The 14831-nt window shown below is 45.6% G+C and overlaps 1 protein-coding gene across 45 annotated transcripts in view; it reads left to right on the top strand.

The window, feature by feature from the left end:
- Positions 1-11354, top strand: part of LOC127578644 (fibrillin-2-like) — a 168583-nt gene extending 157229 nt beyond the window's left edge. For all 45 annotated transcript variants that reach the window (XM_052030845.1, XM_052030858.1, XM_052030870.1 and 42 more), the window contains 3 exons: positions 5326-5361; positions 10628-10674; positions 11165-11354. In XM_052030845.1, coding sequence (XP_051886805.1) covers positions 5326-5361; positions 10628-10674; positions 11165-11175 — 94 coding nt within the window. In that variant the 3' untranslated portion in view covers positions 11176-11354. The remainder of the gene's footprint in view (positions 1-5325; positions 5362-10627; positions 10675-11164) is intronic.
- The last annotated feature ends 3477 nt before the right edge of the window (positions 11355-14831 follow it).

The following is a 14831-nucleotide window of genomic DNA, read 5'->3' as shown; positions in this document are numbered from 1 at the left end:
CTTGACAGCAACCTGTGACCTTTGTTAAACATTCCCATTGAAACCCTGGTGCCACCCTATCGTAGTTATTCCCTTTGTCCTCTCCATCCCTCCCCCACCCTCTCTGCAACTCATAATGAATGTTCTCCCTCTTTCTCTGTCCCAATGAAGGGTCTCTGACCCAAAACATTAACTCTGTTTTACATTCCTGTTTGCAGCATTTGCTTTTATGAAACCAAGAAGGACTGTCTGCAGGGGGCAATGTTTTTCTCCCTATTTTGAGGGATAATCTGCTGACCTCGGGAAAGTTGACTAGGCAACTTCAGACTGGTCATTGAACAGACTGCCCGTAGAGTTCAATGGGCAGCACATTAACGCTCCCTGTTAGTGTGCTCAAACTAACAGGGATGGTTTTCTCCAGCATTTAGCTGCTGAGATGCTCATTCTCTCGTGCCCCTTAACAGCCACAACATTTCACGCTACCGGAGAAATTCTTTGATTCACCCATTCTCCTCACCCACCTGCTCTGCAACCTGGACTAACTTGTTTTCTCCCTTTCTCAGTTCTGATGAAGAGCCTCCAACCTGAAACATTATCTGGTTCTCTCTCCACAGTTGCTGCCTGACCTGTTGAGTGTTTCCAGCATTTTCTGTTTTCACAAGTGGTGGTGGTGTTGGTGGTGATATGGTACCAGAAGTTTGTTAGTCACAGTTGATCTGTCTGGAGGAGGTGTAACGAGAAGGCAATGAATGAGAGCAGAGGAGAGACACAAACAAAAGCAAAACTGTGGGCTTCAACACATTGCACTGGCTGGAAACCTGAACTGAAAGAGAATGCTGTGTCCTAAGGACTGTAATGTGCTCAGAGGGGAGATGCAGTGCTGTTCCCAGAGATGACATTGGGATTCATTGAAACAGGGTAAGAATCAAAGACAGAGAGGTCAAAGGGGGAGTGGAGCAGTAAGATGAGAGTGACAGACAGCTGGAAGTTTAGAGTCACCCGTCCAAACTGAACAGAGGTGTTCTGCAAAGTGGTTGTCCAATCTGCATTTTGTTTCTCCTTTATAGAGGAGAACACGCTGTGGGCAGTGAATGCAGTGCAGCAGATCGGTAGAAATGCAAGTGGGAAGGAGAACTTGGGTCATTGGGTTGTAGGAAGGGGAGAGGTGAAAGAGAAGGGATTGTGAAATGGCACCTCCTGTGATCGCGAGGGAAAGTGCGTGAGAAGGGGAGTGGTGGTGGAGATGAGAGGGCGGACCAGGCAGTTGCAGAGAGAACCATCCCTTCAGAATGCTGAAAGGAGAGGGAACGATGTGTCAGCTGGTGGCACCTCGGTGAAGGTGTGGAAATTGTGGAAGACGAACCTTTGATTGCAGAAGCTGGAGGTTGAGAATGAGGAGAGCCCATCCTTGCTCTGGCCAGGAGCAGAGTGGATTTGGTGTATTTGGTTTCCCAAACAGCATTTAGATAAGGTGCAACACAAGAAATAATTACAGTGTACACCCACATCACAGTAGTTTGTGTAATGGAAGTTCACCCCTATCGAATTCAGAAGTCACTGCCAAAATTTGACATATGGAATAAAAATTCACTCTTACGAAATTCATGTGAGGAAAAAAAACTAAATAAACACAAAATGCGAAAGAAACAACCAATTTTGTCAATATTTGTCAAGGAAATTTGTGATACTGATGGCTTTCTAGAATGCAACTCCTCAGTAACACTGGGTGTACTGTACACTAAACCAGTGCTCATGGGGTTAGGGTAATTTATTAACATGGATTGAGAATTCGTTGAAAGACAGAATACAGAAAATAGTAATAAACGTCATTTTCAGTTGGCAAACAATTACTAATAGAGTGCTGGGGCCTCAACCATTTACAATCTTTAAGTTAGACGAGAGGACCTGGATGTATTGTATCCAAGACTATTGTTGACACAAAGCTGGGCGGAAAGTAAGCTGTGACGAGAACAGAAAGAAGTTACAGAGAGAGGTAGGTGTGTTTCAGCATGTGGGATATGGCATGAAATGTGGACAAATTTGGAGGTTTCCATTTGAGTAGATAAAATGGAAACAGAATACATTTTGTGAATGGTGCAAGACTGGGAAATGCCGGGGCTGAGGGGAACATGGGTGTCCAAGTATGTAGGGTTAACTGGTAGCATGAGTTAGGGAAGCAAACGATGCATTGGCCTCTCCTTATAAAGGGACGAGAGGATGGGAGTAAGAAGCCTTCTAGCAATTAGATTGCAGCTTGATGGGAGCAGTTCTGGAGTGGGTCCTTTGTACGATGTCAGTGCCCACAACTGAAGGAAGATCCATTTGCCTTTTAGGCTGTGCAGCAATATTCCCTGATTCCTTTGATAGGGTGATTTTCTACTGAGGAGAGATTAAGTGCATAAGCTAAATTCCATAGAGTGTACAAGGGTGAGAAGTGAGCTTGAAGTGGGATGCATGAAATTCTTGTGGATTGTTGGCAGGACAATGCTCCCCCAACCCAACCCCCAGCTGGGGAGTTGAGAACAATGGGTTTTACAATGCCAGAATAATTGGCACTGAGGTGAAGAACATTTATTTACTCAAATGGATAAACCCCTCTGGCGTGTTCTTGGATCTTGTGGGAAGCTGGAGAAGAAATTGCAGAGGCCCTTGCAGAGATATTTGCTTCATCTCTGGCCATAGGTGAGGTACTGGAGAACTGGAGAGCGGCTAATGTGGTAAAAACAATGGCAAAAACAAGCCAGGAAACTATAGGCTGGTGAGTCTGACATCAGAGGTGGGTAAATTGTTGGGGGGAATTCTGAGGGACAGGACATACCAACGTTTGGAGAGACGGGGTCTGATTTGGGGCAGTCAGCACGGCTTTGTACGTGGGGATTCGTGTCTGACAAACCTCTTGGACTTCTTCGGGGAAGTAACCAAAAGGGTAGGGCAGTAGGGCAGTTGTCTATGTGGACTTTAGCAAGGCATTTGACAAGGTCTCGTGTGAAAGGTTGGATCACATGGGATCCGGGGGAGACAACAGATTGGATTCGTAATTAGCTCAGTGGTAGGAAGCAGAGGGTGATGGTCGAGGGTTGTTTCTCAGACTAGAGGCCTGTGTCTAGTGGTGTGCTACACAGGTCAGTGCTGGGACCTTTGCTGTTTGTAATTTATATAAATGACTTGGATGTGAATGTACAAGGCATGGTTAGTAAGTTGCAGATGATACTAAAATAGGTGTTGTAGACAGTGCAGAAGGTTATGAAAAACCACAGGTGGATCTTGATCAGCTGGGTATGTGGGCTGAGGATTGACAAATGGCTTTCAATCCAGGTAAATATGAGGTATTGCATTTTGGGAGATCAAACCAGGGTAGGGCTTGTATTGTGAATGGTAGGCCCCTGGGAGTGTTATGGAACAGAGGGACTTAGGACTGCAAGTGCATAGTTCACTGAAAGCAGCATCACAGGTAGATAAGGTGTTTGGCACACTGGCCTTCATCAGTCAGGGCACTGAGTATAGGAGTTGGGAAGTTATGTTGCAATTATATGAGACATTGGTGAGGCCGCACTTGGAGTATTGTTTTGGTCGCCCTGTTATAGGAAAGATGTTACTAAGCTAGGAAGAGTGCAGGAAAGATTTACCAGGGTGTTGCCTGGACTTGGGAGCCTGAGTTACAAGGAGAGGTTGCATAGACTGAGAATTTATTCCCTGCAACACAGGAGATTGAGGGGTGACCTGATAGAGGTATAAGATCATGAGGGGTGTAGACAGGGTGGAAGCACATCGTCTTTCTCCCAGGGAGGGGGTGCTAAAAACAAGAGGGCATAGGTTTAAGATCAGAGGTGAGAGATTTAAAAGGGACATCAGGGGCAGCTTCTTCACACAAAGGGTGGTGCGTATTTGGAACGAGCTGCCAGAAATAGTGGTTGAGGCCGGCACATTAGCAATGTTTAAAAGCCATCTGGATAAGTCCATGGATAGGAGAGGTTTAGAGGGCTGTGGGCCAAACACGGGCAGATGGGACTAGCTCGCTGGGCAATACAGTCGGCATGGACCAGTCGGGCCAAAGGACCTTTTTCTGTGCTGTGTGACTATGACTCTAAATGGCTTCAAATTCTCAATCCCTGAGGGACGTGGGTGCTCAGATGTCATTTATACTCAAAACAGATATTGTTGGATATCTAAGCAGAGCAGGGCGACGGTGCTACGGTTTAAGGCACCCATGTGACATTGAATGGGACTGCAGCCTCAAATTGCCAAGGATCCTCTTCGCCGATTATTTTGTGTTGCCGTCAGGGTGTAGATACAGGTCCTGGCCACCAGGTGGCTCTACATTCCAACTGTTGACACAACGTCAGAATCCTGCAGATGCTGGAAAGCTGAAATAAAAACAGGAGGAGCCGGCAACACCCATCAGGTCAGGCAGCGTCTGTGGAGAGTGGAAATGATTTGGTGACCTTTCATCGGAATTGGGAAAAGTCAGTAACCTTTCGGGGAAAAGCTGACAAACAGACCTAGAACGTAGAACAGTACAGCACAGAACAGGCCCTTCGGCCCACAATGTTGTGCCGACAAAGCTAATCCCTCCAACCTACAGAATGCTCATATCCCTCCATTTTCCTCTCATTCATGTGCCCATCCAAGCCCCTCTTAAAAGCCCCCAGTGATTTTACCTCCACCACCCTATCAGGAAACACATTCCAGACATCCACCACTCTCTGAGTAAAGAATTTACCCCTCACATCTGTTCTGAACCTACCCTCTCTCATCTTAAATACATGTCCTCTGCTATTGGATCGCTCAGTAATGGGAAAAAGATATTGCTTGTTCACCCTATCTATGCCCCTCATAATTTTATACACTGCCAACAGATCACCCCTCAGCCTCTGCTGCTCCAGAGAAAAGATCCCAAGTTTGTCCAGCTCTCCTGATAGCACATGCCCTCTAATCCAGGCAGCATCCTGGTAAACCTCCTCTGCACCCTCTCTCTAGAGCCTCGACATCCTTCCTATTGTGAGGAGACCAGAACTGCATGCAATGCAATTCACACAAAGGTGGTTTCTTCCACATTTATTAAACACAATATATATTAGGGCAAGCCAAGAGTGTACAGGGAATGGTGAGTTAATAAACTGGCCCCCCAACCCCAGTGCCCCCTTGGGACGGTGGACACCATGATCTTGGGAGGCAGCCAGAGTTTCGGGGAGTGGGGTCAGCCGGCGTCGAGCGATCCTTTTCCATGATGTCAGACGTCTGTGAACCACAATCCCGATGGTCGAAGGACACGTGGGCAAACGAGCCGAAGGAGTGTCTTCCAGCTCACCAGGCCAACTTCTCACATGGTTTTCATTCATGTTCCAGGAGCCGATCAACAGCACAGTTCATTCAGTCTAACAGGTACGGGACTTGAAGTGGAATCTCTACTTACCAGCCTTAATGTTTACCGCAAACATTCTCCAGCAGGTTTCAATGGACTTCAGTTCTTGGCCTTTGGTGTCGTTCCAGGTTCAGCTGTGACTTAGTCGGGTGATATTCTCAGACTGGGGTCAAAAGGCTGTGAGCTCAAATCCTAAGACTTGAATAGGACATCAGAGCTGACAGTCCAGTGGAGTACTGGGGGAGTGCTGCGCTGTCAGAGGTCCCACCTCCCCAAGGTTTCAAACTGAGGCCCCATCTGCTTTCTCAGTGGACGACAAAGATCCCTGAATTCTATTTTGTAGAAGAGGGAAGGGTCTGATAGTTCTGTCTGATATTTATACAACAGTTATATCACCACTAAAGTAGGCTAAAATGGTCATTATCAGAATGCTATTTTCGGGAGATTCTTGTGTCCAAGTTTACTCCACACTTATTGTTTTCTTTTTCGGGAAAATAAGGAGTGTGGAGTTAATTTGGACACTCTGGGTCTGTGGGTTCTACGGTGGCCGATGAAGCCAAAGTGAGACTGGCAGACTTCCCCAGATCTGGGAGAGGTGGTGGGGATGGTTAAGTAGTGCACTCCTTCCACCGTTTTCATTGGGCTTCCTTGTGCTCGGACTTGAGGTTCTTGCTGCTGTCGTGCAATGCTCCTTCTCCACTTTGAGCAGTCCTGGCCAGGGATTCCCAGGGACAGAAGGAAGGTTGCCTTTTCTCAAGGAAGCTTTGAATCTTTTCTTCCATCTGTGTGGTAACAGAGCTCGGAGTAGAGTCACCAGAGACTGCAGATGCCGGAACCTGGAGCAACACGCAAGATGCTGGAGGAACTCAGTGGGTCAGCCAGCATCGATGGAAGTGGACAGTCGATGTTTTGGATCGAGACCCTTCATCTTGTCCAGAAATGCCGACTGTCCATTTCCCTCCAACGATGCTGCCTGACCCCCTGAGCTCCTCCAGCATCGTGTGTGTTGCTCAGATTGGAGCACATGTCTCAGGAATCCAGTGTCGGCTGATGTGAGCTGCCTAACAGAGCCAGCCCAGTGTAACTAGGAGCTCATTGCTGGGAATGTTGACCCGAGGAAGTTTACTCATCTTTCCCATGGAATGGGAGGTTTTGGTGAAGAAACTGCTGATGGTAACTCTCTCGTGCTTCGACCTGCCTGCTGTCGGTAATCCAAGTCAGGAAGCATATAGGAGGGTAGGGACCACCGCTTCCTGGCTGACTGGTGATGCCACTTCAAAAGTAGTTCATCAATTGTAAAGATCATTTGGACAACCTGAAGGTTCATCAGACACCTGCCATGAAGTCTCATTAAAATATAATTCATAGAGATTCATAGAATTTTACAGCATGGATGCAGGTCCTCCAACTCAACTCGTCCATGCCGACCGAGATGCCTTACGTACACTAATCTCATTTGCCTGTGTTTGGCCCACATCCCTCTTTTCCCACCCGTGTACCTATCCACATGTCTTTTAAAAGTTGTAACTGTACCCGCCTCTACCACTTCCTCTGGCAGCTCGTTCCGGTTACCCACCAACATCTGTGCGGAAAAACTTGCCCCTCAGATCCCCCTTCAATCTTTCCCCTCTCACCTTAACCGTTTGTTCCCTGGCATTAGACTGTCCTACCCTGGGAAAAGGACTGTGATTATCTGCCCCTCATCATTTTTTTATACCTCTACAAGGTTACCCCTCAGCCACCTTCACTACAGGGAAAACAGTCCCAGCCTAGCGCTCCAGTCCAGACATCGTTTCTGTGAATGTTTTCTGGTCCCTCTATCACTTAATCACATCCTTCCTATAGTGTGGTGACCAGCACTGCACACAATACTCAAAGCACAGCTTAACCAACAACTTGTACAGCTGTAACTTGACATCCCAACTCCTATACTCAGTGCCTCGGCTGGGAAAGCCAGCATGCCGTATGCCTTCTTGAGCACTCTGTCCTCCTGCGTCACCACCTACAGGGAACTATGTACTTGTACCCCTGGGTCTCGTAGTTCAATAATGCTTCCCAGCGCCCTACCATTCACTCTGTAGGTCCTGCCTGGGTTTAACTTCCCAAAATACATCACTTCACACTTAACCAAGTTAAATTTCATCAGCCCACTTTCTTCATCGATCTAGTTCCCGTTGTAACTTCAGGCAACCCTCTTCACTGTCCCACCAATTTTGGTGTCACCTGCGCACTTCTTAATTTCCTCTAACGGATTCTGAATGCGTGTCTGAGGAATCTCCATTTACATCTCCTTTCGAATGGGAATCGCACTCGCCGTCAGGCCACCCGCCCAGACTTCCAGTTCTAATGCCAATCGCCAGCCACGGACATCCCCACAGTCGTAACCCAACCATGCCACTCCCGTCAGCCTGGGCTCCGTTGTGAACAGCTGCTGGACAGGGACTAGAGTGGTCCAATGTACGGCAAGTCTACCACACTGATGAGGGGGTCCAAGAGCCTCTTTGAATGCATTTGTACTCGCGCATTCCGCCTGAGATCTTTATCCCAGGTGTTGGTGCAGCAGAACTTGTATGGCTTAAGGAACTTCCAAGGTGTTGAACAGGTGGTGACTTTTCTCATCAGGAAATCACTGCATGAGCCTGTTTAGACCTATCTCACTGATGATGACTTTAAAGGAGATAGTCAATTAGTCCTGCCGTTTTCCCATAATCCCACACATCTTTATTTACCCAATTTTCTTTTGGAAGTTGCTGCTGAATCTGCCGACTCCAGATTTTCCAGTGGAGGCTTCCAGGTCAAAACACTTACCGTGTTCAAAAAAGAAGCCCGTCCATCTTGACTGTCCCGTCCTCAGCTGAGCCTGACAACGGATTAGTGTCCTACAATTCACGACCTTCATGGGTCTAAGGATAATGCCAGTATCACTAGTCTCTGCACAAGAAGGTGAAATGGTTCCACCGAGGAAAAAGAGAGGGGGGGGGGGGTGATGACCACAGGGAATGGTATGTGTCAAAAGGAAATGGTGAAGAGGTTGAATAAATACTTTGCATCAGTTGAGTAACAGAACAGGAAATCACATGGAAACTGGTACTGAGTGAGGGGTATTGAAAGCTAACAAAGTAGCGGAGAAAATAATGACACTAAAGAACGACAGGACTAGTTAGTTTACATTCCTGGGTTTTAAGGGAAGTAGGTCTGAATATTCTCCGACCTCCTGAAATTCTCTGTATTTAGGAATTGTCCTTTAGATTGGAAACTGTCATGCAACCATCGAGAAACACAAAAAGAGGCCCTTCAGCCCACTGAATCGATGCTGACCATCTGCCATCCACTTACACTCATCCTGGGAGGATCCCATTCCTTTTTATTTGCCCCCAACTTTCTCATCAACCCTCCACACTGTGGGGAGTTTACAGTGGCCAATTAACCTCTCTTTGGAATGGGGGAGGAAACCTGAGCATCCAGAGGAGATCCGTGCAGTCATGGAAGGAAAGTGCTAACTCCACGCAGACAGCACCCGAGGTCAGGATTGAACCCAGTTTTCTAGCACTCTTGAGACAGCGGCTCTTCCAGTGCCTTCCTACCTGAGAGGGGGAAACCAGGGAACCAGAAACCACTTGGACTAATGCTCTAACGAAAGATAGAGTGATCAAACGTTTTGAAAATTAGCTTGGAGAGAGTCAGTGTGACTGATTTACTTCACTGACTTTTCTTAAAAGTGATGGAATAATTGGACAGTCAATGCTGTTATTTACAAGCATGAAGCCTCGCATTTAAAAAAATGCTAAATCAATTTTACGCTGATAGAATTGAAGGCAATTTATTGATGGTTAAATCTTGAATGAATGGTGTGGGACACAGCGAGGTTAATGAGAAAGTATTCCAAATGACAAGTGATTAGTGGGGTTCTGTTGGGGAGCAACTTTTCAGAATATTTATAAATTAACTCTGATGATGGGATCAAAAGCTATATATCAAAGTTTGCTGGTACTGTAAAGACTGGAGCAATGGAAGGAACGTAGGTTGAAAAATTAAATGACCAAGATATTAAAAGGTTGAGGGCATGAGTAAAATTGTCCTCAATGGACCTCAGTGTTGGAAAATGAGATTTTATCCCCTTGGACCCAAAATGCTAGAAAAGTGTATTTTCTGAATTTTTTTTTAATCAAGTCAGATCAGAGTGAGTAGATAGTCTACCAATGGAAAACCAAAAGATAAAACCAAAGTCTTAAATTATGTTTCCAAGTGGCATCTCTTTCAGAAACTTTCTTAATGGAGTTCAGTTAGGTCACGATCAGAATAATATTCTGGCCATTTGGATATGATTTTGTTATTGTTTGAACTTGGCCATATATTTTAAATAAATATGTGGAGATATTTTATTAGGTTAAGTCCATCCTCCCTGGATAGATGTAATTGTTTAAGGTGTGATGAAGTATTTGTCTCAGATGACCTCTTTCCCAGATGTCCTTTGTTAATAATGATGCAGGCCTTCTCCTGAATGATGTGGTGGGTTCCTCATATGACAAAATGGCCAACCCTTTGCTTGTTAAAGAAGGGAACCCACCTCCCCTTGTGTGACGTATTGGGTTCCCTATGATGGGTGCCATCCCTTTGGTGATGAAATGCATCCCCCTGTGAAGGAGGGGACCCTACTGTGTAATGTAATGTGTGCTCATGTTGAAGAGGCTCTCCCTTGTCTGAACTACTGTGCTCCCCTGTGATGAAGGGATCCCCCTTGCCAGATATAGCATGTCCCAGTGCAGTGTGTTCCCCTGTAATGGAGGGGGTCTTCTTGCAAATGATGTGGTGGGTTCCCCTGTAAAAGAGGGGCTCCACTTTGGTATGATGTAATGTGTTCCCTTGATTGATGAAATAGGTTCCCCTGTGATGGAGAGGATGTCTTGTATGAACAAGATTCAGCAGTTTGTGTTACGGAGGAGGTCAAGTTTATTACTGCAGGGTCTTTGTCATGGCCCCTGTAGATAAACTGTCCTGCTACAAGATGCAGGGGAACAAACAGTGTTTTAGGAACCCCATCCAACAAATGTCAAGTTTAGGGGAGAATATTCACCAAAAAACACCCCCAAAAGAATGAATAGATTGCCAGAATGTATTGAAGTGCATTCTTATGAGTGAAGTCCATATTCCTTCAAAAGAACAATAGGCTCCTTCATAGAACTAACAGTCAACACCCCAAACTCAATTTTATATCTACTAGCAGTTCTGATATTTTGTGTGGGAGAAGAGATGGATGTACTCTAATAATACATTTTACTTCCACAGAATTATTCAACTTGTTTCATCCACTCCACCAATCTCAGGTGATATCAGTGAGTATACCTTAGTTCAACTTTCATCTCTTTTTGAGAGTTTTTTTTTGGTGAATTGCAGAGTTAATCATTTTCAGGGGGCAAAACATGGAGTAAGGAGATTAGAGAATTGTCAAATAACTACCTTTAGGTCTTTTCTCAAAGAACTGTTCTCTGGATGACTTTCAGAGCCATTCTAAACAATCAGACTCAATAGGACACAAGTGCCTCTCAAGGGCAAAATAATACATCAGCTATCACGGCCATGAAGATACTCCTGTCCTCGGAGAGGATCGTGTCCTCTGATCTGCTCTGAGCAATGTCACAAGAAATTGGCCATGAACATCAAAAGGATTTACAAGCTATTCCACTTAAAATTGCTTGTGGGACAAGGCGGTGTGCAAGATTCCAGTCTACCTAAGGGGTCAAAACACCATGAACTCTACAAATATAAGCAGCACCTTTCTCTGTCCCACTCTGCTGACACTGTGTTCGTCTTCTTGCTCTTTAGGGAACCATTGAGCGTCAATCCAAGTTTCCATTCAAGATGAAACCTGTCCAACGTCTACATTATACTGGGCAATTGAAAACATTATTGAACAGCATTACTTAAGCAATTTCCTCTTCACAGAAGTGCGAACACAACCACAAAAACAGGATCTAATATACTCATAGTCATTGCAATAGCAAAAAATGGCGACCCTAATGAATGGGCTTGATGGGCAGACATTTTGACTGCACTGTAGTGGGTTGTTTAGTTTGTATTTTACTGTATATACGACAAAAACTATCTGACAATGGTGTGCTGCATTTAAGCTCCAATAAATATTGTTTTGCCGAGTTACTATTTGTTCGCATGTGTCTTTCAGGAGGCAGTACGCCCAGGTTCATTCACACAGTGTTTCAATGCAAAGAAATGTCTCAAATGTAGGTGGTCACAGACTCTTTCCTGAACATTTCCAATCAATGCAACATCTTTTCACTGAGGATCCCCTGGTGTGGCCCTCATCCACAGAGTGACAGCATTCATCCGAAGGCTGAAAGCAAAAGCTGCAGACACTTGAAATCGGAAACAGACAGAAACGGAGATAGTCCGACGAAAGGTCAGCGATCTGAAATGTTGTCAGTCACACAGCCCTTCAGCCCACTGCCTCTGCACTGACTATCAAGCCCCACTTACACCAATCACATCTTACTCTTCAATTCCTCCCGGATTCTACCACTCACCTTACACAGTACACACAACTAATCTACCAACCCGCATGTCTTTGGGATGTGGGCGGAAACTGGAGCACTCAGAGGAGAATGTGCAAACTCCATACATACAACACCGGAGGTCAGGATCAAACCCAGGTCCTGGATAGATCCTGACCACCACCACTGCTGCCCTCTCTTCACATGCGCTCTGACCTGCTGAGCATTTCCAGCATTTTGCATTCCACATTTGCCGGAGGTGCCCGATCCAGCTGCTGATTTAGCCACAGGTCACTGTGACTGCTTGCTTCAGTCCAGCTGCATTCCTCAGGACTTCCCATCAAGAGGGGATGTTAACTGGACTCACTTTTCTGCAGAACACAAAGAGGTTAATAGAGGTCGATGTCTCAGAATGATCAGAGAGACGGATCTGGATTAACCTCTATGGCGTTACACCTAACTTCATGATTCCAAAGTCTTTGACATGCAACAGAAGGATTTCCTGCCTTCCAGCAAGAAAGAATTCTGGCAAAAAGTAATCAAAATGTTGTATATTATACCTTACTGCACTGTTGGCTCATTGTATAAGAAATTCTAATGATTGGAACAACAACTACATTACCCTGGAGGATGGGATGAAGACGGGAGCTCAGCTTTCACAGAAAGCTCAGCAGCTCCGAGGACCTGCTGTGAGTGCTCAGTCAGGTCTCCAGCATTAGAGAGGACAGGTTTTTTTTTACTGAGCTGGCATAAACCATTGCGGGAATCTGTCACTGACAGATAAGAAGCAAGTCAGGTTTTTGTGGAAGACTTACTAATCTCTGGCTGGTTGATTAGGCAACTTGAAAAACTGATAAGTTTTGGAAGAGTAGATATGTGACTAATCCTCCTCAGACAGCCCTGCAAGTTATTCCCCTAGGATGGCAAATTATTATTCCACATCGAGGGATAACCTTCCAATTTCATACCAGTAACATATACTTCGTGATATATCCTGCAGAGTAGGTTCTCTTTCCATTCTGACGAGCTTCATTCCATCTATCCCCTGCTTTTAGTCCAAGTGTTTCAGATATTGAGTCTGTCTGTCCCTCTTTAACTCACATCCATTCTGGATCCGTGGAATTTGAAGCCCTGGAAACTTTAACGTTCAGAGTACCACTGAGTAATCCTGGAGAGCAATTCTCCTCCCCCAGCCAATGCACAGTGAGCAGGGGTAACTGACAGAACATGACTTCCATATTTACTACTCAGCAGTTTCTCCACTTCAAAGCATTAGGTTGCAGCGTGAAGCAGGTTGAGAAGTGATGCAAACCATTATTAAACTGTGTCTGCTTGCAAAGTGAATGCAACCTTTCTCTGTTAGCTTTTCTCTTTACAGTCTTCAGTTTTGTTACTCTGAAAATTTGTAAGATTCCCTGAAGAACTCGGGGACAGTAGGAGATTGCAGAAAAGAAAAAAAAAGACCAAAATTATTAACAAATAATAGTGTACAATTCCAAATACACCCATGCATAGCATGTCAGTTGTGACTCAGCAGAACTTTTTCTGTGGTGTAAATAGATTGCAGGTGCAAGGCTCTGTGGATGAAGCACAATTATCCTTTCAGAAACATTATTTTAGGTTATCAAGCCATTGGACTCGTACCCTTCTATTTCCAGGTGTAATGAGATGTTTGCTGGAGTATCCTGCCCAACCTGCAAAAGCATTTTAATACTGCACCTCTCAAAACCCCTTTACAGTTAAAACCTGCATCAAAAGCTGTTTGGGAGGCGATTATGGATGGACAACAAACACTGGCCCAAACATTGAGCCAAGTTGGTGCCCAGTGCTGTCCCTACGGTTTTCCTGCTCCTCTAGTAGCAGTCACACAAGGAAATGCAAAGAACTCTTCCCGATTATTGACAAGTAGGACACCGGTGCAGATGTTGTGAGTGGGGCTCACCGTTTACAATTTCCTATTGCCACTTCCTCCAACCCCACGCACCCCTTACCCGAATGCTGCACGGCAGCCAAGAGCATCCTGGACCCTATCAGCGAGGCGCTGGCAAGTCGTAAATTGGGTAGAGAAGGTGCGCCATGAAAAGCCCTCTCCACAAACGGAAGGAGAGCCGACGGGCACAAAACTTGGCAGTCAAATTTTTGGAATGTTTCTGAGCATTGCCTGGAACTCAAACATTACGTATTTAAAACAAAACATTAAATGAAGTATTTTAAATTTATTTTATTTACAGCATAGTAACAGGCCCTTCCGGCCCAACGAGTCCACACCGCCCATTTTAAACCCAAATTAACCTACCCATACATCTTTGCAATGTGGGTGGAAACCAGAGCACCCGGAGGAAACCCACGCAGACAGGGGAGAACGTACAAACTCCTTACAGACAGCGACGGGAATCGAACCCCGATCGCTGGCGCTGTAATTGAAAATATTACAAGGACCACAATTACAAAAATGTAACCTTCTGTATTCTTACCTTTCTTCCTCTGGGGTGAACGGTGCCAGCAGAGCCTGAGGCAAGATGAACACACCATGGGTGCAGACTTCCCAGTGCAAGGGCTGGCAAATCTCATAAGGTGGCAGAGTACACCGTCAGGTTTGCCCACCGGAATCTGCCAGTGGGTTCGGGATCCCACACGTTTGTGGGCCTGTGTTGAACTCCCAAACTTGCTTGCATTTATGCGGTTTGCCTTGGGACCTCTGGCATTTACCGCCAAGTTTCAGCCCTGTGCATCAGCCTGCATTTTATTTTACTGTGGACTGTGGCTTGGCATCTACCCAATGAATGATGCAATAGAAGTCAGGAGGTGAGCACACAGGCAGAGAGATGCCCTGTACGTCCCACTGAAATGTCGTATGACAGGGCACTGCTCTCAAATTAGACACGGGGGGTATTTTTGACCGTGGCACACGATTGGTTAAGCACCCAACATCCAATCTCCCAATGATCTGTAGTGATTGAAATCCCAGCCTGATTTGCTCCTGG

This window comes from Pristis pectinata, chromosome 15, assembly GCF_009764475.1.
Source record: "Pristis pectinata isolate sPriPec2 chromosome 15, sPriPec2.1.pri, whole genome shotgun sequence".
NCBI lineage: Eukaryota > Metazoa > Chordata > Chondrichthyes > Rhinopristiformes > Pristidae > Pristis > Pristis pectinata.
Note: the sequence above shows the minus strand (reverse complement) of the source record. Positions and strands in the feature narration are given on the sequence as shown.